General features: G+C 37.7%; 6 protein-coding genes across 9 annotated transcripts in view; 4 read left to right on the forward strand and 2 right to left on the reverse strand.

Annotated features, from left to right (window-relative positions):
* The window catches only part of LOC134817580 (flavin reductase (NADPH)-like), a 42,333-nt gene extending 35,070 nt beyond the window's left edge, over positions 1–7,263 (forward strand). The window contains exons 2-6 of the mRNA XM_063826782.1: positions 5,333–5,432; positions 5,626–5,780; positions 5,949–6,029; positions 6,270–6,448; positions 6,697–7,263. Of these exons, the coding sequence (XP_063682852.1) occupies positions 5,337–5,432; positions 5,626–5,780; positions 5,949–6,029; positions 6,270–6,448; positions 6,697–6,860 (675 nt within the window). The 5' untranslated portion in view covers positions 5,333–5,336 and the 3' untranslated portion in view covers positions 6,861–7,263. The remainder of the gene's footprint in view (positions 1–5,332; positions 5,433–5,625; positions 5,781–5,948; positions 6,030–6,269; positions 6,449–6,696) is intronic.
* LOC134817377 (uncharacterized) overlaps positions 1–7,638 on the forward strand; it is a 41,888-nt gene extending 34,250 nt beyond the window's left edge. Inside the window, exons 4-7 of the mRNA XM_063826515.1 lie at positions 1,939–2,019; positions 2,182–2,363; positions 2,539–2,688; positions 7,418–7,638. Of these exons, the coding sequence (XP_063682585.1) occupies positions 1,939–2,019; positions 2,182–2,363; positions 2,539–2,688; positions 7,418–7,638 (634 nt within the window). The remainder of the gene's footprint in view (positions 1–1,938; positions 2,020–2,181; positions 2,364–2,538; positions 2,689–7,417) is intronic.
* On the forward strand, positions 3,686–4,811 carry LOC134817582 (uncharacterized). 2 transcript variants are annotated; one of them, XM_063826784.1, is made up of 4 exons: positions 3,686–3,718; positions 3,928–4,008; positions 4,155–4,336; positions 4,572–4,811. In XM_063826784.1, exons 1-4 carry the CDS (start codon positions 3,702–3,704, stop codon positions 4,727–4,729), a joined length of 438 nt encoding a protein of 145 aa, XP_063682854.1. In that variant the 5' UTR covers positions 3,686–3,701; the 3' UTR covers positions 4,730–4,811. The 2 variants fall into 2 exon arrangements, with proteins under 2 accessions (XP_063682854.1, XP_063682855.1); XM_063826785.1 differs by having other exon boundaries at positions 3,704–3,790.
* A 24-nt stretch (positions 7,639–7,662) lies between the features above and the next one.
* On the reverse strand, positions 7,663–11,542 carry LOC134817577 (uncharacterized). Of its 2 annotated transcripts, none has more exons than XM_063826779.1 (7): positions 11,022–11,542; positions 10,213–10,304; positions 9,863–10,075; positions 9,483–9,667; positions 9,166–9,294; positions 8,844–8,957; positions 7,663–8,259 (listed from the first exon to the last, which is right to left on the reverse strand). In XM_063826779.1, exons 1-7 carry the CDS (start codon positions 11,207–11,209, stop codon positions 8,236–8,238), a joined length of 945 nt encoding a protein of 314 aa, XP_063682849.1. In that variant the 5' UTR covers positions 11,210–11,542; the 3' UTR covers positions 7,663–8,235. The 2 variants fall into 2 exon arrangements, with proteins under 2 accessions (XP_063682849.1, XP_063682847.1); XM_063826777.1 differs by having other exon boundaries at positions 8,844–8,947; positions 11,022–11,265.
* Positions 11,543–11,956: 414 nt separating this feature from the next.
* On the forward strand, positions 11,957–14,562 carry LOC134817531 (PSME3-interacting protein-like). Its single transcript, XM_063826675.1, has 5 exons — positions 11,957–12,127; positions 12,383–12,481; positions 12,726–12,850; positions 13,004–13,131; positions 13,446–14,562. The coding sequence occupies exons 1-5, from the start codon at positions 12,031–12,033 to the stop codon at positions 13,729–13,731; spliced, it is 735 nt and encodes a 244-aa protein (XP_063682745.1). The 5' UTR covers positions 11,957–12,030; the 3' UTR covers positions 13,732–14,562.
* On the reverse strand, positions 14,546–22,541 carry LOC134817530 (uncharacterized protein HI_1586-like). Of its 2 annotated transcripts, none has more exons than XM_063826673.1 (14): positions 22,156–22,541; positions 21,749–21,866; positions 21,296–21,402; positions 20,158–20,258; positions 19,908–20,033; positions 19,068–19,239; positions 18,750–18,889; positions 17,622–17,766; positions 16,810–17,001; positions 16,551–16,672; positions 16,163–16,322; positions 15,787–15,885; positions 15,452–15,607; positions 14,546–15,235 (listed from the first exon to the last, which is right to left on the reverse strand). In XM_063826673.1, exons 1-14 carry the CDS (start codon positions 22,310–22,312, stop codon positions 14,934–14,936), a joined length of 2,097 nt encoding a protein of 698 aa, XP_063682743.1. In that variant the 5' UTR covers positions 22,313–22,541; the 3' UTR covers positions 14,546–14,933. The 2 variants fall into 2 exon arrangements, with proteins under 2 accessions (XP_063682743.1, XP_063682744.1); XM_063826674.1 differs by lacking the exon at positions 19,068–19,239 and adding an exon at positions 19,514–19,685 and having other exon boundaries at positions 14,581–15,235; positions 22,156–22,341.
* Between the last annotated feature and the right edge of the window lie 1,094 nt (positions 22,542–23,635).

The raw sequence follows: 23,635 nt of genomic DNA on the forward strand, positions 1-23,635 counted from the left end.
CCTCCTCAGTCCTCCTCAGTCCTCCTCCTCCTTCTCCTACTCCTAAGTCCTCCTCCTTCTCCTCCTCAGTCTTCCTCCTCAGTCCTCCTCCTCCTTCTTCTTCTCATCAGTCCTCCTCCTCCTCCTTAGTCCTCATCCTCCTCCTCCTCCTCAGTCCTCCTTCTCCTCCTTCTCCTCCTTTTCCTCCTTCTCCTCCTACTCCTAAGTCCTCCTCCTCAGTCCTCCCCCAGTCCTCCTCCTCATTAGTCCTCCCCAGTCCTCCTTCTCCTCCTCATCCTCAGTCCTCCTTCTGATCCTCATCATCCTCCTCAGTCCTACCCCAGTCCTCCTCTTCCTCAGTCCTCCCCAAGTCCTCCTCTTCCTCAGTCCTTCCCAGTCCTCCTTCTCCTCCTCCTCCTCCTCAGTCCTCCCCAAGTCCTCCTCTTCCTCAGTCCTCCCCAAGTCCTCCTCTTCCTCAGTCCTCCTCCCCCAGTCCTCCTTCTCCTTCTCCTCATCCTCAGTCCTCCTCTTCAGTCCTCCTCGTCCTTAGTCCTCGCGTCCTCTTAGTCCTCCTCCTCCTCCTCCTCCCCGTCCTCAGTCCTCCTCCTCCTCCTCCTCCTCCTCCTCCTGAGTCCTCCTCCTCTGGAGTCCTCCTCATCCTCAGTCCTCATCCTCAGTCCTCCTCCTCAGTCCTCCTCGTCCTTAGTCCTCCCCCAGTCCTCCTTTTCCTCATCCTCAGTCCTCCTCCTCAGTCCTCGTTCTTCTCCTTTTTAACAGTCCTCCTCCTCAGTCTTCCTCCTCGTCCTCGCTCTCGTCCTCCTCCTTCTCCTCCTTCTCGTCTTCCTCCACAACAATCCTGCTCCTCTTCTTCAGTCCTCTCTCTCCTCTTCAGTCCTCCTCCTCCTCAGTCCTCCTCGGTCCTCCTCTTTCTCCTCAGTCTTCCTCCTTCTCCTCCTCCTCCTCAGTTCTCATCCTCATCCTCCTCCTCCTTCTTCTCTTCCTTCTCCTCCTCCTCAGTCCTCCTCCTCGTCCTTAGTCCTCGTCCTCATCCTCATCGTCCTTAGTCCTCGTCCTTAGTCCTCGTCCTCATCCTCCTAGTCCTCGTCCTGGTCCTCCTCAGTCTTCCTCCTCTGTCCTCCTCAGTCCTCCTTCTCCTCAGTCCTCCTCCTCCTCCTCATCAGTTAACACAATTTATTGTTACTAAAATGTTTTTAAACACATTTGAGTCTGTAACATATTGACATGTTACTGTTACTGACTCAAAATGTGCTCGAGAATATTTTTGTTTAACAGAGTTTTACTCTCCAGTACTATGGAAAAGTTGTTACATGATAAATAAAGATTTTGATAAATAAAGTGATTTTCATCCCTTTTAATGTTATCAAAAATTGTGTAGACTATTCTTTGTATCTAACTGAGGATTGGAAGTTTGAGAAAGGACCATGGTCATTAACCGTGCTACCCATTTCTGCAGATAGCCTGTTACAAATTGTGGAGACAATTTAAATCAAAAGTTACTAAAGCGTTCGCTATTTGTTACGATTGTTATTACCAACCGTACCTCTTTCAATTGTGGACCGGGGTGGATGTTTCTGTCAAACAAGAGTTGATACGACAGTGTGTTGTTTTTTTCGGACGAAACGATTCTTGTTTGGAACAATATACCATTTTGGGGTTCTGGGACCACCACCAATCGATTTCTTGTCATATTTAAGTACAGAAATAGCTACCTATATCGCCTAGAAACCTCAGAGGGAAGATTTAAATTTTCCCGATTTTTCCGATATGAGGGTTGATGAGGCCAAAATCGGGATCGGAATGATCGGAAATGATCGGGTTGGACCCCCCCCCCCAAAGATTTTTTGAAGTTATCGATTTTACTGTTGAAAACCAATCAATTATTATTCAGCAATCAGCATAGATAGCAGAGCTAACATAGCATCATATTGAATTGCTCAGGTACTATTTACAAGTTGCTCAAGTTCTATCAGAGACAATGCATGAGTTTGGAAAACGAAGAGTCGTCTTCATGCATTCATGGTACAAAATTTTCCTTGTTTTCACATTTTGAGATTTTATCTAGTATGGGTGGGAACAGTAAAAGGAGCATTTTAACTTGCTCCCGACGTGTCTTCAAGTTCAGATTAGAATCTGCCTCAAATTTGCGTTTACCGTTCAAACTTCAGACTAATTTGTTTCCAGGTACACGCATCCAGAATCTCGAGCTAGATGCCGAGGATTCTTTCTGAAAAACTTCTTTCTACCCTACGTTATAGGACAGTCCCTTAACGGAATGAGACTGAGTGAGGAGTACCTTGACAGTACTGATCATCTTGATTACACTTGTATTCAGCCAGCTCATTTGCTGGATGGACCTGTTACAGGTTGGCCAAGTTTTTTTTGTCGCCCAATTTTAAGTTATATCAGATCCTATGAAATACGCTAATATCTAGAGTTTTGATTTTCGTGGACAGGTATTGCTATAATTTCAGCCTGTCCTGATATTGTCAGGTAGGTATTAAAACTAGCTGTATGAGTTTAACTTTGTAATTCCAACAGATAAGAAGTTCATATTGAATGAAACAGACTCTTGTATCGCCGATGCTGCACAAGAAATCAACAGAGCTGATGTAGCTAGGTACATGCTGGACGTTATTGATGATGAGAGTAGCTACAGGAAGATAAGAGCTATTGGTGTTGGTGTGGATGGCTAGAAGACAGAGAGATAGAGACAAGAACAATGTGCGTTAGGAATGTGACAGTAGTATACATATCTCTCATGAATATGATATTGAACTGTGTTAATTTTTCCGATAAAGTGCTTTACTTAGCTTAATTAAGGAGCAGATACGAATTTTCTATGAAACTAAAATTTTAAAATCTAAACTTAGTATTTATAATATACTTATTATCTATGCAAACAGATTAAAGAGTAGATTCGGTTTACAATTCAATTTATACGTCTTTTCCGTGACCCTTTCCAATCAGACGAACCTAAATTGTTTATTAGTTTATTGTTTAATGATAGTTTTATTGTGTAATTTAAGTTTTTAATATACTTTTATTTTGTTTTGACTGGAGCAAAAGATAATTGTGATTGTGCGTTTTATCTCGCCTGTGGGTGCTGAGTTATGTTTATATTTTACTGTGATGTATTAGAGTATTAATAGTCATTATATTGCAGATTGCAGAACTGCTTAACGATCATTATTGCCAAACTTGGCAAATTCCAGAATTATTCACCAAATGCATAATATGTTTATTTTCTTATTTCCTGTCTCAGTAAATTCAAAAAGACCGTATAATACTTTGAAATGTTCACATGAAAGTACTTCACCCTGTCATCTTCTGCAAACTTTATCTCAATAAAACTATCATCCAGTTATGGGTAAGAGGCTACTGGTACTAGGAGCCTCTGGTAACACAGGTCAACATCTGGTGAAACAGGCGCTCGAGAGAGACCACCATGTTACCGCTCTGGTGAGTTGAAGCACTTCAGTTCTGGTTTGTCAGTAGTTCTAGTGGATCCGCGAATTCTATCGATTCGGAATAATTTTATAGATGTAAAAATATTCCGATTTGATTTGAACTTAATCTTCGTATCATTAAAAGTTCACAATGATAAATTTCACAGGTCAGGGATCCAGCAAAGATAGATATAGAGCACGATAAACTTTCTGTAGAGAAATGTGACGTTTTCAGCAAGGAAGAAATGAGACCACATGTTGAGAATGCTGAGGTTGTGCTGTCTTGTTTGGGGTTCCGTAGAGGTTTCTTAGGGTTCCTTAAGAAACAGGAGCCTGTTCCGTAGGTGATGATCGTAGTAATATTAAGGGTTTTAAACTTAATATGTAAACAGTAAAGATGGAACTAAAACAATCTTCACCGCACAGTAACATGGTGAAAATCCAACCGTATCAATAAATATCATGACAGTTAATTATTCAGGTATTATTTACAAGTTGCTCAAGTTCTATCAGAAACTATGCATGAGTTCGGGAAACGAAGAGTCATCTTTATGCATTCATGGTACAAAATGTTCAATTTTTTGCCTAAAAAAAAGAGATTGAGATCTTGACTGGTACTTATGGTTGAAAATTGAAATATGGTTCAAATTTGTATTTACCGTCGTCAGCTTTAAATATTATTACAACTCCAGTCTAATTTGTTTGCAGGTACACGCACCCAGAATCTCGAGATAAAGCCCCAGGGTTCATTCTAAGAAACTTCTTTGTGCCCTACATTGTCAGACCGTCTCTAGACGGAAGAAGGTTGAGTGAGGAGTTTCTGGAGAGTACTGATCATCTTGATTACACTTGTATTCAGCCAGCTCATTTGCTGGATGGACCCGTTACAGGTCAGTAACATATGTTAATATTAACACCCAATTTACGGTTGATTTCACCCGAGATTTGTATAGTCTGATGACTTATCACTATCAGATGACTTAAATCAAGTTCTTAGAAGTCTTGATATCTTCTGTTGAACATTGTATGAATGGCCTGGACATATCTTTCATGTTTATTGTTTTTAATGTCAAAGTCAGTTATAAACACTAGAATTCATCTATTTATTTATTCTATTTACATCAGATGAAACGTTAATGGTAAATGATACAGACTCTTGGGTCCCTAAGGCAGCTCCTGTCATCAACAGAGCTGATGTAGCTGGGTACATGCTGGATGTTATTGATGATGAGAGTAGCTACAGGAAGATAAGAGCTATTGGACAACAGTGTTGGGATAGTTAGGAGATAGAGACAAGAACTTACATAGGAGATTTATTATGAAATTTATTGAGACGCCACTCCTGCAGTACGTGAAGAGGATAAAATCTTCAAATTAAATTAAATATAATCATTCTATAACATTATTAATGGATGTAATACTATACATTATTTGTAGTGTTGTAATAGATTTGTAGTGTTGTAATTTGGCCAATTTGTAAATGATTAAATATTACAGTGGACCTAACCTTATGCGCTGTTTCCTCAACATTTTTGATCAGACGAACCTTTATAATTGCTTTTTAGTTTATTATTTAATAAATATAGTTTTATGTTGTAGTTTACAGAATTTATAGTTTTTATGTTGTGTGTCCTCATTTTCTGAGATATGATAACATGATGTTGTGGTGTATTTAAAGAATTTCAGTACCATATTATACAGAACGTCTCATTACTCACGTGTTGACACTGCGTATAAACTTATGATATGATTACTACGGTCCCTTCACCTTTTCTTCAGATTACATTTCTATTTAATATCTTATAAAAACTCGGTGCGTTTATTAGAAATGTTGAAATTATCTCATAAAAGCACCACCATTGTTACATCTCAATAAAACAACCATTAGCTATGGGTAAGAGGTTACTGGTACTGGGGGCGTCTGGACAGACGGGACAGAACCTCATCAAACAAGCTCTGGAGAGGAACCACCATGTCACCGCTCTGGTTAGTTGAGTTTTAGGAGCGGTTAGGAGAGTAATTGATACTATCTATATTATCAGCAAATCTCCCATTTTAAAATCGAATTTTAATGAACGAATTTTCATGAATTCGCAAATCAGGCGTCTAAGTGAAAGATGATCCAACTGATCAATCTGATGCCTGCTATTAAGATTATATAATTATACTCATATTCCAGGTAAGAGATCCTACTAAGATTGAGATAGAAAATGAGAATCTGGATGTTGCAAAATGTAACATTTTTGACAAAGAAGATCTGAAACAGCATGTTGAGAAAGCAGATGTGGTCATGAGTTGTCTTGGATTTGCCCTGGCCTGGAGTGAGCCTGTCCCGTAAGTTATAGAGGACTTAAGAGTCTTTTAATAATTTGTGGTTTGATGACAATTTGGGTTAGATGATAATTGATGTCATAGTGATTAAACGAACTAAAATCCAAAATTAAGTTACCTATATTTTATTCATATGATTATTCTCTCATTAAATGCTTTCCTAAATTTCAGGCAGTTTCGTGAAATATCTATGAACTTATCAGAGGTTATGAAAGAGTTTGGAAAGAGGAGAGTTATCTTTATGCACTCCTGGTAAGAGATTGTGATTTACATTTACTTGGCACTTTTTACACTTTTTGCACTTATCTTTATGAATTTTATCTTCACTATACATTATCCATCAACCAATGTCATCTCCAAAGGAGAGTCTCCTTAAGTAACTACAGCTTTTAAAGTTTTGCGAATTCTAACCAAAAACTCTTATCCGTACAATACTTGCACCCTGTAGGAAGCTATGTTGCCCTGTATTCTCACATCACCTCCCTCTCCTAGGTACACAAACACAGACTCCTGGTCTAACGCTAGTTTTATAATGAGGAACGTGTTCCTGAGACTGGTGATAGGTCAGGTGCTGGCGGGTATGAGACTCAGTGAGCAGTTTCTGGAGACTACCGACCATCTGGATTACACGTGTGTGCTCCCAGCTGGGCTCTCTAATGAACCTGTTACAGGTAGGGTTAATTAAAGGGTTTAACGTTTTTCAGTTGGCAATCCAGTGTTGCAGCAGTATTGAATTAAGTTTTTAGTCTAATTTTTGTGATTTACTGTCTCCCACTTCCGTTGCTCTCAAATTATGATTTAAGATAATATCTAAAAACAAATCTGACTTATTGTTTTGCAATTGCAAAGTTAAAATAATATTTTCTCATCACAATTGGAGCTTGGTGTCAAATCTTCAACCACCACTATAACCCTGTAGAGAAACTGTTCGCCGTAAACGACGACGGACAGTCCATAGTACCGGGGTGTCCCTCAATGATAAACAGAGCTGATGTAGCTAGGTACATGCTGGATGTTATTGAGGACGAGAGTAGCTACAGGAAGATAAGAGCTATTGCTGTGGACGGACCTGTGTCTAAGTAGTCGGTAGTGTTGTGGCATACTACACTACTGAACCTGTGGGTGGTTCTAGGTACAGACTTGGGAGATTTGGAATTTTAAGTGAATGATCTTTGTTTGTTTGAAGTGTAATAAAGTAATAAGGTTGGGGTTATATTGGCCAGATTGTTGTTTTCAAGTTTTTTAGGTTCTTCTCGGCTGGATTGTGATACGAAAGGTTGTCGGTGTCAGTTTATCAAATAAATTATTAACGGTTTTTCAGTTTTATCTTTATGAATCAGTTATCAGTGATGTTTTGAAATACAAATTTTTAAATTTATGTTTAAATCGATTTTCTTCGTTATCAACTAAACCGTGATCTCAAACTTTAAGTTGCAAACATATTTTGATAATGTGTTTTTGTAAATGTTAAATTTGTATCATTTGATCTTGGTGTTTTATTCCAATATATAAAATAACATTATTCCATGCTAATATAATTCTAACATAATATTAAAACATAACATCACGATCTACACAACTGACCACACTTGTACTCTTGTATCACATCTCCAAGACTAACCTCTGACGTACTCTCCTATTTACAGACAAAGCAATACTGACAGACGACAACCACAGCTACGTTCCAAACTGTCCGATACGAATATCAAGGGCGGATGTAGCTAGGTACATGCTGGATGTTATTGATGATGAGGGTAGCTACAGGAAGATAAGAGCGATGGGTATAGAGGGAGATGACAGTTACATGGCAGTTATTATGGAACAGATTGATGAGTTTAAGAAAGTCATTTTTCGAAATTAAGAATTAGTAATAAAACGAATGAGATGGTTTTGTGGTTATCTAAAATTTACAATGCATGAATAGAAACCTTTGATTTAACTCGTCAAAAACTGAAAAGCATGCCATGTATTTTGCGACGCATTTAAAGTTTCTCATATGTCTGTTACTATTGAAGAATCTGATTTATCAATGTCACTATTAACAAAAACAACACTATCAGGTACGTTATAACAATATGTTCACCTTACGCTACTATCATTGTCAAACTGCATGATACTCACGAACAAAAGTCAGTTCCAATTCATATCTATCCAATGAACATAAAACAGCTGCCTGTCTCACATAATAAGTTAAAAAGCTGTGTCTGATATCACTTCTCAAACCCAAACTGTGTCCCTCTAATAGCGTCCCAGATGTACAAATCTCTACGAACTACAGTTTGTCACTTTTAATTCACACTTATCTACAATGAACTTAATAAAAAAGCTGTCTCTTATTTAATAAGTTAGTAAGCTGTCTCTTATACAGATACACTAATACCCGAACTGTTTTCTCTTGATAGCGTCTCTCTTCATAACGTAGCCTGCAATGTGACCGTACTTCAGCCTCATTTCGTTCTTATCTCTGATCCTCTCGAATCTCCTGACAATTATCAGTTTTATTAATATGATAATTACTCATTTACTCTTACTTTAATGCATCGGCATCTGGTCAGTGCACAAATACTACTAAACACTTTATTATCTCTTTCATGTCCTTAGCAATATCTCTTAATAAGAAAACACCCCTTTGCTTTTATTGACAAGCATAAGTATTAGCCAGCTTTTCATTTGGGTTTAATTACCCGGAAGTGTGCTTGTCGGCAGTGAGAATTAGTATAACTGGTAGAAATGGAAGAATGGAAATTGGTTTTAAATCTCTATTGTCAATTACTTCAGTAAGACTGATCAGCAGTTGGTACAGTAAACGGCCATCATAAACTTCTCAGACTTAGAAAACGACTAATCAGTACAGTTTATGGTCTTGTGAAGATCCTAAACCAATTCAGTTTTCAAATTTCTGTCAAACTTTCGGCTAGTCTTTTTCTACTGACGATCTCACATCCGGGGTATAATGAAATAAGTGATGTTGTCGAACTTCGGGGCAATTTCTCAGCAGGCATGAAAACCGGTTTTAAAACTAATTTCTAGCTAGGTATGCACTGGGCGTTATTTTATCTTCACTACCTGATTTGTCTGATCTTTTCCTGGTGGTATGATCTCCAAGCTCGCTGGATCATGATGGCTGCATACCATTCCCTCTCGTACTGGATCTGGAAATCCACTGCCTCCTGTTGGGGACTAGTTGCTAGGTTACTGATTAGTTGCTTTTAGGGGGTTTAGGGGTTTCTTTCACACAATTTAATTTCAGTTATTGTTTAAGTGGGTCTAGTGGGTCAATGTTCGATCTACGCGGAATTTCTCCTCTTTTCAATAAGAACAGGAATCGTCAAGATTGAGATTTAGATATGGAAAATCAGAGTTTATATATCAGAGATCACTAACACACCTTGACATTGGTGATGAGGGATGTTTTCGGTTGGTAGGGTTTAATGTTGGCTATAATCACTGCCTTCTCGCATTGGCGTACTTCGTGGACTATCCGACCCATCACTGATCGACAGCACTTGCACGATACCTGGAACAAAATGTGAAGTTATAACTTTGTTATAACTGCTCGATGTTGTGGGCATAATAGGTTCAAAAACATAGATCGTCCATCGGAGGATTTTGAATATGATGATTGACAGATTGAATGCCGTAATGTTACTGTTAGATCTAACAGATTAGGCGATTAAAAGTTAAATTAAGATATTAAAGTTAAACCTTTTTGTCGACTTGGTTAAGATAGATTCTGGTCTTCTCCTTTTCACTAATCTCCTTCTTAGACACTTTCCTGCTCTCGGCGGGGGGTCGAGGGTTTACTCTGCGGGTGATGGAACAGTCCTTAAAGTTGTAATCGTCTATTTCTAGATCTATTGACTCCTTGTCGGAGGGGTTGCTGATCGAATCTGAAATTGTCTTTCTTTATTGCTGGTTCAGCAGTTTTTTTTTGGCTGCTTTGCTGATCCGAAAAACACTGTAATTTGTCAAAAGCGTTCAGACGTTTTTGCGATTTGTTTGTAAATCTCACGGGAAACTCAGATAACGAATATTAATCGCACAAATCAATACGTTGATTTAAATTAATAACAGATTACACCGACCTGTTGATGAGACCTCTGTGAGCTCATCTGACAGCTCCAGATCAGAACAAGTAAGAGAGGAAACAGAGGAGGAGCGGGATACCTTCATCTCCTCTGTCACGTGTTCATCATCTGGTGCGTCTGATATCTCGTGTGACATGAGGGGCTTCTTCCTTGTTTTAGGGGTTTCTTTGGGGGGTTCAGGCTCTTTTGGCTTCGTTGGTGGTGCAATTTCTGGTCATTAAATAAGTTTAGTGCACGTTTTATGCCTGAAGCTGTCTTTAGGCTGATACTTTAAATTGCAACAATTATCCAGGATATGGATTATGGATCTATAAAACTATTGAAGGTAGATTTATATTGGTATCTACCTGGTATCTGTTGATCCAGTACCTCCTCGCACTGGTCACGCTCTCTCTTGAACTCTTCATCTAGTAGAAACCCTTGGCATTCTGACACGTATCTTCGGAAAGAAACATTGTACATTTTAGTGGCTACACTAATAATACAAAAGCTAGAACATTACTACGTTCGACAGAAAACTTGTCTCGTCGCACAGCTGCATAGTAAGTGGCTCTGGATTCTTTGAATAGTCCAGTACCAGCGTCGCATAATATAGGTATGATTTACCAGTTATATCCTTTGATATCAATCTAGGATTGCTTGATATATCTGATGCAATGAGCGCAACTTTCGTGACTACCACTTCATTTATTCAGCACAAATGTGGATATTACTCGACGCTACTAGTAATGTGTTAAAATGCACTGATTTTTTACTGGTAACATAATTCTGATCATTTTGTACGTCGCACATTGAGGGAAGAAATAATTTAGACCAAAAAACGATATTTGCACGCATGCCGCACATAAGTCAGGTTTCGGTGCCCATGTTGCGTTTTAACTTGATGCTCTTTTATACTAGAAGAGCTTTTTCTTGTAGGAATCCATGCTTCACTGTATATATTACAGTTTATAAACTATTTCAATATTTCACATTATAGGATTAATGAGGGATGGAAAATTTTGCCCAAAAACGCTTATAAAAGGAGGTAAATTACACAAAGATAATTCCATCTAGCATAAAATTTAGTTACTAAACGTAACTCATTTAAAGACAGGCTAGTTTGTGAAATAGTAGAAAATCTTCTTCTGTAGAAAAGCTTCCTGAATCGACTAACCTGCCGAGTTTCTCTGATAGACTGACACTCTCGTAAAACAGCTCGTCCAGATCACACGTGTTTGACTGAGTGGACTCTGATTGGACCAGAACTGGGTGGTTCTCCGAGTTTATACTGATGTTGTCTTGTAGACAAACTGAGTGGTTTTCCGTGCTCAGTGTGATATTTTCTTGCAGACAGACTGTCATGTCCTGATGTACTAATATGGGTTTTGGGGTAGTCTTATCTTACTGACCACAAAGGGAGATGTTGTTTATCATTATGAGTGGCACAAATTTAACAATCATTCATGCTTTCATGCTTACGAAATCAAAGTTGGCAACAGCAAATCTGTTAATTTTCATCTTCACACAGAAGACTGAAAATAGACCAAGCAATTATCACATTATGATGTTAGACAGTAATTTAATTAAGCAACAACATTGGCAAGGCGGTTTCCTATAACCTAAAATTAATCTCTCCGATCAACAACGAAAACTTTTACCCTGCAAAAAACATCAGATCTTCGAGAGAATAACTCTGAAAAAGATCAAAAAATGGTCTAATCTTGAAAATTACACCTTCACGTGCAAGCTTTACCAGTGTAAACAATGTGCGTCACAGTACTTTTTACAGTTTTATGCACTATGCTTGACATGCTCCGCCTGTTCGGCCGCTCTATTTTCGCTGACGAACACGTCAAAAGTAAAATCATTGCATATCTGCTCTCTCTGGCAAGGACGAGTATGCAATCATGGTGTGCTGTCAACATGGAGCTTGATTGGCTATTGAAGGTTTAGAGTTGGATACGTTAAATGAAATCATGAACGACTGTTTATTAGAGTTAAACGGTTAAAGTTAAACAGTTAAACGATCACTGACTGCCCACTGACAGACATATAATTAATATTATATGCATAATGTTATTTGTGATATAATACGAAACTTATTTGATTCAAATCAATGAAACTTCAATTATTGTAATACTTTTACCTGAGATCAATTAAACTCATTTAATTAATTAGCCGATATGGATCAAGACGCGCAGGAGGAAGCTCTCAAAATCTCCAAAGTGAGACGGGAGGAAGAATGGCAAAAAGTCCGAAACCCGGATGTCATTACCGAGAGTAAGTACGGTTATTATGCCTATTTTTAGAATAAATGCATATTATTTAATAGATTGGGAGAGTTAACTTTAATCAGAGCGTTAGCAAGTAATTTTGATCGTTTAGCTCTGTCAAAATGATTCGTTTAGCTCTGTCAAAATGAATCGAATATCATTGTCACATTTTAAATTTTCGTTCGGTCTTGTTCTCACGACGATTGAACTGACTTTCAACTGCAATTAATGGCCGGGAAGCTTCATTCATCCGTCTTATCAGAGGATAAAGAAGAAGATTTCGAGACTAAAACCCTGTATGAGCGTCTATCTGAGAACAGAGAGCTAAAGAGGCTGGAAATAGAGGAGCAGTTCCGATACAGTGAGTTATTTTGTTGTAGGTTGAACAGGTGAACAAGCTAAACGATTGTGTTGTGACGCAGCCAAATTTTGGCTGAAATGCTCTTTTTAAGTATTTAGTGGGCTAAACCGTATGTTTCGACGGTTGAAATGTGCTGGTAAAATGACCTGTTTGTTGATTGTTTTGCAGACCATTGGATCGATCACGTGGACACAAACGGGTTCCCCTAAAGTTATACGATCATCTCCTTAACTACCATCCTCAGAAAACATGGTGTACAGTGGTCTGGACAACGACGAACACAAGTTCCTTCAGGGATGGGAGAACTCTAAGAAGAAACAACTTAGCGAAAGGAACAAGATGGAGATTGAGGAACTTCAAAAGTTTAAGGTTCCTATTAAATTGCCACTATACTGTCTATTTGACCCATGGGTGGCTTAAATATAATTTTCATACAAAATGAGCCATTAACTCTATTTTAATATACTTTTAAATCGGCGAAGAAGCAAGAATAACTCTAAAGCTAAAACCCCTCTCTCACAGGCACGAATAGTTGATCTTGATGCGCAGTTAGATATCACCACCCAGCTTGTAACCCCGGTCCTGCCTAAATCTACTGCTGTATCTAGACAGAAGCAACTACTGAGTGGAGCTGTAAAACGAAGAAAAGTGTAAGTTACAGTGTTATAAAATATAAATATTAAATATCAAGAGATTAGCGAGGAGTCGAGGACTACAAGTGGGTGGACCGCAAGATCCCAACACTTGCCTCTGAGTTTACGTGCATATTATTGAATACTTGTTGATATTATTGTGATGCCTCTAATAGTTCTGTTCTAAAAGATTTGCACTAACTTTAGTTATTTTCATAGTTTCTATAATATCATTTTCCACTGACGTTTCTCGGATATAAAGTATTTGCACTGTATCTTATGTAGCCTCCCCAGTGCTGAAATTAACCTCTATAACACTTCTAATCCCTCAGAGAACCGAAGAAAGAGCCAGAACCCAAAGCTGCCTCCGCTGGTTTAGCAGGTTTGGCAGCCTACAGTGACTCTGACAGTGACTCAGACTCCAACAAAAAGGATGCTGAGAAGAAGAAGGGAAGTGGTAGTTCCAGTTCCAGTTCCAGCTCAGGATCCAGTTCGAGTGACAGTGATTCTAGTAGTAGTTCCAGCGGATCTGAATCGAGGAGGAGAAGGAAAAAGAAAAAACCTTCTTGGGAGTCAGGCCCTCAGGACAAGAAAAACGAAAAGAACGATTCTGACTGAGACTTTTAGTCTTTTTATCCTTTTACTCGGTTAATTGTCCAGTGGAATTTCTGTAACTTCCTGACCGAAACAATACATCATGCATTCTTTGGGGTTGAAAAGAATCATATTGCGGTGAAGGTGATTTATGTTATAAACGGTTAGTTAGTCGGTGTAGTTCTTGTAATCTGTGTACATTTGAAAGTACATGACTGGAAGAACTAATTATGTATTCTTTGGGTTTGAAAAGGATCAAATTGAGATGATTTTCATTTGTAACGACTCGTTTGTCAATGGAATTCTCATTAGAAGCTAAATGACTGAAATGGAAGCACGATTTAGTGCATATCCTGGAGAAGCAAGGAATCAAATTGGGATAATTTCAAAGGACAATCATACTCAGAATAGAATAAATGAAAATCGCTTATATTACTCATCATATCTGATCTGATGGGAAGTTTGTCAGGATATTAGGGAATAGGGATGGCACGCACCAGGCTCCTAAAAGCTTGATGTACGTTTTCTTACTGTAACTGAAGTAAATAAAATAAGAAATCTTATCAGTATGTGTACGAGGGAGAGGGTTATGAGCCAGCCAACTTTCGAGCAGTTATTTCAAATAATAGTAGATAACTTGTGAGAATATGATGTTTTAACGATACTGTATTGATGAAGGTGGACGGTTATTTCTTATCTTCGATATTTAGCTTGTGATACATCAAAGTATGTCTGCCATGGTTCGTTATCAATTTGTTCTTATCAAATTATTTCATTTTCAAAGCCCTTCAGATTGAGGAATTTTATCTGTTTCAAATGTTGTTCAAGCTGAGTATTCCAGATTTTTCTCAATGAAATTCATACATTTTATTTCTAAAAATATCATCAATGGTATTCATATAAAACATAAGCAAGATATAAATCAACAAATTAACAATTCGGTCAACGAGTTTCCAGTTTATTGACCAGTAACATAATCATATGCTGCATTGCAATTTCACTATAAAATTCAACTGTACAATGTTATTAACGTCTCCTCAATTTCTCCGTCCTAACAATGATAAACGTCTTAATTTCACCATCATAACAATGAAAATATCTCAATTTCCTCATCCTAACAATGACATATCTCAGTTTCACCATCCTAACAATGAAGACATCTTAACTTCCCCTTCTTAACAATGAAAGTGTGTCTTAACTTCCCCTACCATTTAACTTCACACAGTCTAAATAGTATCCCCTCCCACAAGAGCAGTCCTCTCATTAACCTCACTTTCAGTACTACTATCACTTTTAACCCTCCTAATACCCCGCACTTCGTCCAACAGGACTTGAAACAGTGACCTCCTCCCTGGATACCTGCCAAACAGGATAAATACTGTCGCCACTATGAAGATAAGGATGAGGTAGGATACGTAGTACGGGTAGAGGTCCATTCCTACAAATAGGTCCCCGAATAGAATGGTCAGGACAGCGATAGGGACGCAGAATGTGGACATTACTTTGAGGTGGTCCACCATAGGGCAATCTGGGGGAGGGGTTCAGTTACTACCATCGAACTTAAACATTATAATATATTATGTGAATAATCACTCAAATCAGTAACAGTCCATTTCACAATTCACAGTATAAACTATAAACTTGTCAACGTTTCACGAAGAGATCAGAAATCATTTCCTGGCCTAGCGGTTGAATTTACGATACAGCTCATTCCATGATAGTCTCTATTCTAATCTTCACTAACTTGTAAAGAGAGCACTAGCAATAGTGGTGTCAGCAATAGGAGAGCACAGATTACCAAACACTGTGCTGCTGAACGCAGCTGCAATAGTCTTCACGTAGATCTCAGTATCGGATGTGAGGTGCACCACCACTGGTACTATCAGCGGGAATATGATACCTGTGGGACATGGAATTTAAATCAGGGATAATATTAAAGAGTCTTCTGTAATATAGGAGTGGATGATAATAAGTTTTCCTGGATCATTATCTAAAATACTAAGAATCTTCTCTAGCAAAAATGACCAAATTTACAAAACACTGCTGGTCTGTTAAACTTAATCCCACATTGTAAACTACCTTGGGTTCCCATAGCTGAGCCACTAGCATAGGACATAGCGTACCCAATTAGACACACCAGGGATGGGAAATACTTTACCGGCATGTTCTCACCTAGCGCTGAAAATAATAGATTGTTAGCTGGTTGGTTTAGGAAGACACGTGGGATCAGTGTGAACTCAAATCGTAAATTTGAATCATTTCATTCATTCTCGTTTCAAACACTTCATATTGTTCGCTGTCCTGTTTAAGTGGTCAGTAAACACTAAACTTGTACAACATGGTGGTCAAATTCTGCTTGAAGAATAATTTTTGTAGCCATATTATGATTTATGCGACATTATGCGACATAAACCACAAAGAAGTATAACTATTTTATATTAATAGAACATCCTACCTCCTGCAATGTACTCGCTAGTATGAATATCGTTCATAGCAAACCCTAGCGACCAGGCCAGTATCAGTATCATTATAGGCTCTGACATTCCCTTTACTCCCTCCACAAAATACTCCGCACATTTTGCTACCCCCATTATTCTCTGTACTGGTATTAACACCTGAGGTTCAGAAAGTTAAATCCAGAGGTTGAGATTGAGGTTGACACCTCAAATATGGGGTTATAATTAGGAGTAAGCTTGATCAGACTACCAAGGTTTATAATGAGATTACCGGTTTACAACTTTTTAAGGCTTCTGAGCTCTTTCATACCCCAACATAAATAATGTCCAACAATTAATTAATCCTAATATTTGAATTATTTCTAACAAAATAGTATAATAACTTACAAGTGTAAGCACTAAAGATACAGAAGTTCCGACAATTAGACAGTTTATAGAGTTACACTTGCTAGCACAGTTCATGAACGTTGTGGCAATATCCTCACCAGATGCTAATATCACCTGTTTTCCTGAGGGAAGCAGAAAATATTAAGTTTTAAATTTATGTTAGCAGACATGATGAAGATTATTACTGCAGATAATAAAGATGGCATCAAAATTCACTCAATATCTACTCAAAACTTTCAAAGCCCTTATTTCCTCTCACCGTCAAAGTACATGCGTAGGAGTGATATGGCAACCAGTACCACTAACGGCACGATAGCATTGTACCACCTTTCTGGTACTTTACTCTCCTCTGAAACCTCATCTTCATCATTTTCATACTTCATTGTTATGTTTTCGGGGTCAGGTGACTCCTTTTTAGCGAGGTTGTCTTCTTCGTATGTTATCATCGGCACTAAGAAAGAGGAGATTTATTAGGTAAATTAAAATATCCCCTATAAATTCGTTGATCATCAGGATTAAATATTGGATGTTAGTCCTTTGGAATTATTCGCCACTCGCCATCAAGGTATTGGAACCGGTAAATCCGGAAAAAACTTTGACGGAATGAAAGTTTTGCAAATGTCCTACCGGTAGGACATTTTCACATTTTAGCTTTCCGCAACCCAAATTTCACTGTTTTAATTGAATTTTTATTGAATCATCATCTAGCAAAGTCACTGAAGATGGCTCAAGACGAGATTGAGGTTCTCAAAGTTTTATTCCCAAAGAAAGCTTTGATAAAGGGAAATTCGTCAGAATAGAAAAAGAGTTTTTCGAAGATTTTTGAAGGGAAGCTTGTCTGCCGTCTCTTTGACCGAACGTTCGTGGTTTTGGCTGAATTTTTTACCAGCGTCCAATCAGTGAGGTCGGTGAGAGTGACACAAGTCGCCATCAAAGTATTGGAACCAGTATATTCTTTGGAATTCATGTTTGCCTTAGAAGAGTAAACTATTTTCATAGCTTAAAGCTTATATCTTTTAAATGACCTGAAAAGTGAAAACTTAAAATCTAGATTTAATGTTAATAGCTTACCGATGTCCTTGTCAAACAAGATGTAGATAACAGTGGAGAGTAGCCCGGTCACTACAAAGAATCTGTAAGGTATAGATTGGAGCAGGTAGCTGAAGCCGGATACCTCCACGTTAACCAGGTCAAAGGAGGATTCTATGTAACCGATCTGAAATAGTTTAAACAGTTTAGTTTCACAGCTTTGTAATTAGAAGACAAGCTTGAAACTGGCTGGCATGGAGGAGGTTCCCCAACATGGTAACACTAGAATATTTTATTAAAAAAAAAGAATATAGGGAATTGGATATTCTACAGTTTCATGTTCGGTCCCAGGTCGCAGCGTGTTTTTAATCACGTTGGCTTATCATTTATGCCACTTTTAATCTGTAGATAATATCTAAAATTGGTAAATTCGATTTAACACGAGGGTTTCTTCTTTTAGCTGCTAATTAGTTTACAAACCCAAGTAATAAATGAATATCGGTAATGAATCATGAATTCGAACGATACAAGTTGTTATACAAATATCGGCCGTCCATGATATCATTATATGTAATCAAATTAAGCTTTAAATATCAATTAGAATAGAAGGTCGTGCAATGATGGAAAGGTTTTAAATCACGTTAGCTTATCTTTTTTGGGCAATTGCATTGTTTAGGAAGTTTAGGAAGTATCTAAATTGGTAAATTCAATTGGCTTAAGACTTTACCCTTTTATATACATTATACAGGGGCCACGTTAATATTAATAACAAAGGTTGCAATGGCCTGAAAATGATAAGAAAACGTGACTCAAAACACGTTCCAACCAGGCACCGAACATGAAACTGTAGAATATTTGCAACGAATTTTGTTGCCGCAAAAATCTTATCAACAGGAAAAATGGAAAATGTATTTGATTTTGAATTATTTTCAAAAGCAGGTGTCAAGATAACGTGAGGTATTGTAACTTTATGTTTAAAGACAGCTAGTAATAATATTACTAATACTTATAAGTTATAATATCAAATTTAATTATGACGTTGGTTACTCTGTCAACACCTTTTCCAAACAGTTTTATCTGATGGAATGAATGCATGAGAAGTATTTAATATTAACGCTTCAAATTACAGCTGAATCAATGCAGCAGTATTTAATATTCATGCCAAATTACCTGAATACCAGCCCAACTGGAAAGTGGGCAGAGACTTGCCACAGAGACTGCCATCATGTGGACAATGAAGGAGAACTTCTGAACACTGAGCCCCAGTTTGGCAACTAGAGGGCCCATACTTTTACCCGATATCATGATACCTGGGTTGTGATTTTAGTTAGATTTAGTGGATAAGAAGAAAGGTAAAGTTATGATTACTAATCAAACTATTCAGCCAAACATACAAATAAATTTCCAGCACTCAGCAGTAGAGATCACACACAAATCACACATAAATCATACATAAATCACACATAAATCACTCGATGAAACGTGAACCTGCGAAGTCATCAAAAGAGAACAGCAAGGTGAGCACGGCAGTAACAACAGCTGCATGGTGTGGGGAGCTGGTGAATCTGGAGATCTGTCGGGTCAGACTGTCTGCCCCACCGCTCTTTTGCATTATCTCAATCAGTCCACCAATCAGTGCACAGAATACTATTACCCCTGACTTGATTGGGTGACGTAGAAAATTAGCTTAAACTAACACACTGACAGCACATTTGATAGCGAATTAGAACAATTAATGATAGAATTGGTGATAATCAATAATCATTTTATTAGGTCAGAGAATCACTTTTAATCTTCACATGTGATCGTCATTTTTCTATTCAGCATGACGTAGTGGAATTAATTTTTTAATCATTTTATTAGCGTATTTGATTTTATTGACCTTGATTAATTTAACAGATTAGAAATTTCGTCGTTCTACATGCAGCACTCACTGGCAAAGTCGTCAAAGAAAAAGGCGAAGGAGATGGTAACAGTTAATACTCCAGCATGGTAAACGGTGGAAGCTAACTTGAAGATCATGTTTGCAAAGCCCTTTGCTCCCCCGGATTTCTCTAGGATCTCAATAAGACCACTCATAAGACAGGTAAACAGGATGACCCCTGCCTGACAAATTTACTTTTAAACTGATTGCTGGAGTTTTATGAGGCCACTAAAAAGGGTGTATGATCAAACTAAAAGTCGTGCCAACTTATTAATGGCATGTTGGTTTCAAATATCTTTATAACAACTTATAACCCCATGACAGTGTAAGTGTCACTGTATTTAAGTATTTATGAAGGGTAGATTACCATAAAAATAGCATTTTAATAATTAAAATCTTCTAACCTTGCCAGGGTCCAGGAAAGGAAGAACAAGGTAGTTATCAAAAGTGTCGATAAACGCTTCCACAGGATTGTAGGCGTTGGCTAGGAAGGCAGCAGCAAACACTCCGCAACTAAGGGACAACAGCACCTGAGGGTAATTTAGTTTATAACTAGTAGTAGTAGGTTTCTGCATAATGCTAAAAACTCTACACTATTCTGGGTGATAGTCTCTATTGGAAGCTTTAAATTGAAGGCTAGTTTTAACATGTCACCTGTTTGGTGACTATAGCTAGAAGGACCGTCAGTATGGGAGGTAGTAGAGTCAGGGGAGCTGGGATAGCAAACAGGGCCACTTTCTCGCACTCTCCACATCCTGAAAGTGGGAAAATTAGTTTATAATAGTTACTATGGTTGTGATTTTAGTATATCAATATGGAAGGTTATTTGGTGTGGATATTTGAATTTTAAACTGCTGGGTCCCGGACGTTATGAAAAAGGTTTTAGGGTTTGTAGTTTGGATTGGGGACTTAAAAGCTGGTTTACTGTAGTGTAAGAGTTATATTATGGTAAAGAATGTAGCGCGCGTAGCGTTAAGATCTGGAAATAACCGTATGATTATTCACGTGTAACACATCTTAGACTTTATTATTAGACTTAATTATATATATTAGACTGCATATTAGACTTAATGGAGACAGATTCACATCCGTCTTGCTGCATTGTGCAAGACTCTTGCAGAATGCAGCTTATATTTTTCGAGAACCTTAACAAAGTCATGTGTAACCATGATGTAGCTGTAATAACTATAAATTACAACCATATTATAGTTCGTTTACTTTTGGTTTTTGCTTTGTTTTTTAAAATTAAAAGGCCCCCTTCAGGAACAATGCATTTGAGGTATTTGAGCATTCCATCGTTATAACGATATAAGTTACAGCACTGCAAATCAATTGAATTTCGTACTTTGTTGCGGTTTCAAATATGTTTGTATTTTGCAAATAAATACTTATACTTTTAGTTACGTTGGATATTATATACATCTTAATTATAAAATAAATTCAATTTTCAAAAAGTTTTGCTATAGCAAATTCCTGCAATATTTGTAATAATAAGTAATAAAAAGGGAGTAGCTGACTAATTTGTGGTCACGGTTGTTACAAATTGTCCTGATCATGACCACAAATTAGTCTGCTAGTGCTACTCCCTTTTATTACTTATTATTAGAAATAGGAATATCGCAGGTTTTTGCTATAACAAACATATTTTGTAATTTTTCTGCCATTTATTTGAGAAGTCGAAGCCATCTCTGCAGTATATTGATATTGTCTTACCGTCAGATTTGTACTTTTGTATAACTATAAGCATATTTTAAAAATTTTGGAACAGTGTACGAAACGTATTTGATTTTACCTGACACACAAATGTTGTAATGAGTTGTTCCTAGTTTCAACGCTGTTATTTCTGTTTCAAACTCTCGGGCATATCCGTTCTTTAACTCCATTCCGGCGGTATAATTTCTGAAAAACTAAATGTTAATTGCTGAATAGAAAATAGATAGCTATGAATTTATGTAAAACGTACAACTTCTAAACTTTCGGGCCAGATTAATTGGAAAAATTACGCTCAGGCCGTGCCGAACACCGCCAGTTCTTTGTCGCGGTTCCAGTTATACTGTACTAATGCTAAATTGGTGCTAATGTTGTACTTGTAACTATAAAATATTCATAACAAGCTGGTTTCCCGGTTTCTCATTTATTCTGCTTCGGTGCCAATTCCACTTTGCCTATTCGATCGTTCGTAAATATCGATATTCCTATGCGACTTGATGTTTATACTTTTGAGCTACAAAACAATTGATCTCACCCGTCCGAGCTGACGACCACTTCAATATCTTCTTGTCCATATCTCTCGATTCTTACCGACAGTTTTGAAGCGATTCCTTTGTTCACCACTTTAGCTTTTTCAACAATAATTTGGCACCCTGAAAGAGGAAAAGGATTCGCTATCTTTGTTATGTTTTCATGTTATATCATCTTTTAAATCTTTTAATAAACAACAACAATTGACTAAATGATAGGGGTAAGGTACGTGTTGCAAATCAAAAAATTGTCACTAAAAAACTGGAACTCATACTATATGTCATACAGCATACTATAGTGATCGATTGGCCCCTGCCATGGCCCCTGCTGGAATCTTGGAAATTTAGCCTAGGCTTTATCTAAGATTTTAGCCCCGGCCTTTACAATAGCTGAAGCATGTACATGACTAACCAGGTAGTGGGTGGTGAAGAGAAGTGGAGGTAATGTTAACCACGCTGTTAACCGCGCTGTTAACACCAGAGAGATCCCCCTCTGATAGTTCAGCTGTAACGTTATCAGATAGAACGGGCACACCGAGCACTACAAGTATCAATACCAACCCTCTCATCACTAGGTCAAATACAAAATAATAAGATTATAACCTGCAACAATGTAACTAGGTAACTTTGAGTTTTGATGCCACAGACAAGCAGATAACGACTGGTGATAATGTGACTTTTTTATCAAATTCCAAACATTGATTTCATCACCAAAATAACCAACAGAACTGAAATGAACACCTGATCTAGCATCCGAATAGAATTCAGACATAATAATAGATCAGTAGCAGTTTGAGTAATCGAATCATGCGATCTAGCAGGGCGGATAAGACTGATCTAGTGTAAAAACTGCGTATTTACCTTATCTGTGCTGATCATATCGATAAGAAGATATGTGCGTCTAATTCTATACTGATTTGTATGAGTGAGTGTATGTGACCTGAATAACAGCAATAATTTCATGTCTAATCATTCTTCTAGACCATGATATTTGATAGGATACACGGCACATGGTGACTAATATATGGTCTTTTAAGCACACTTTTTACCCTACGTAATGCCTTAGGATGTCGTATCTTTCTTTTATATCATTGATGTATTGTATATGTACTATTTGTGAAAGTCTCGAATCAAACCGTCCTGGAGTATTGGAGATACCAATAAATGCTGGAGAGAGATACCAATAAATGTTAAATATACGGTCAAAATTACAGAGTAAGTTGTGAAAACTGAAATTAAATACCCCCGCGAAGAGGTCCATGCAGATTATTGTCTGGAACTTGCTGGACATAACCATAGCCCGGAATAAAATACTTAATAATTTATTTGCACTTAATTGAACAATTAAATTTGTTCAGTTTGTAGGCCAAAATCATATAAAAGGCCTTGTGGTCGCTTATGTTGGACTTGGGAAAATCTGGAAGCGTAGTAAAGGTGCATTATCAATATCTTCATGTATGAAAAAGTGACAGCATTATAATTGATTTTAAGTGATCAGAAGAACTTTATGGCTTCTTTCTACAACAAAGATTTGGGGCTGTAGTCCATACCGACAGATTTTTTGCCCAGATGGCCGAGCTCAACTGGCAAAGATTGAGGAGAAAGAAATTGCTTGTCCACGTTAAGACGTCTCTGATCTGCAGATTATATCGTCTGGAAGTGGAACTGGAAGTGGAAACAGTAATTTTAGGAATTAAACTGCAGCAAGCTGCAAGTGCAAAATCAAATTAACGGCAATTGGCCTGTGGCTTTTTGCCAGCCGGTAGTGTTGTTACGGTGAAGGGCCTGCAATTATCTAATCATGAGTCATGTCAAAAATCAGCGATACAAGTTAATTCTGTTACGACGTGAGCAAATGCCAAATGTACTTTACGGCTTCTTTCTGCAGCACC

This window comes from Bolinopsis microptera, chromosome 6 (assembly GCF_026151205.1).
Source record: "Bolinopsis microptera isolate Bmic1 chromosome 6, MBARI_Bmic_1.0, whole genome shotgun sequence".
NCBI classification, from domain to species: domain Eukaryota; kingdom Metazoa; phylum Ctenophora; class Tentaculata; order Lobata; family Bolinopsidae; genus Bolinopsis; species Bolinopsis microptera.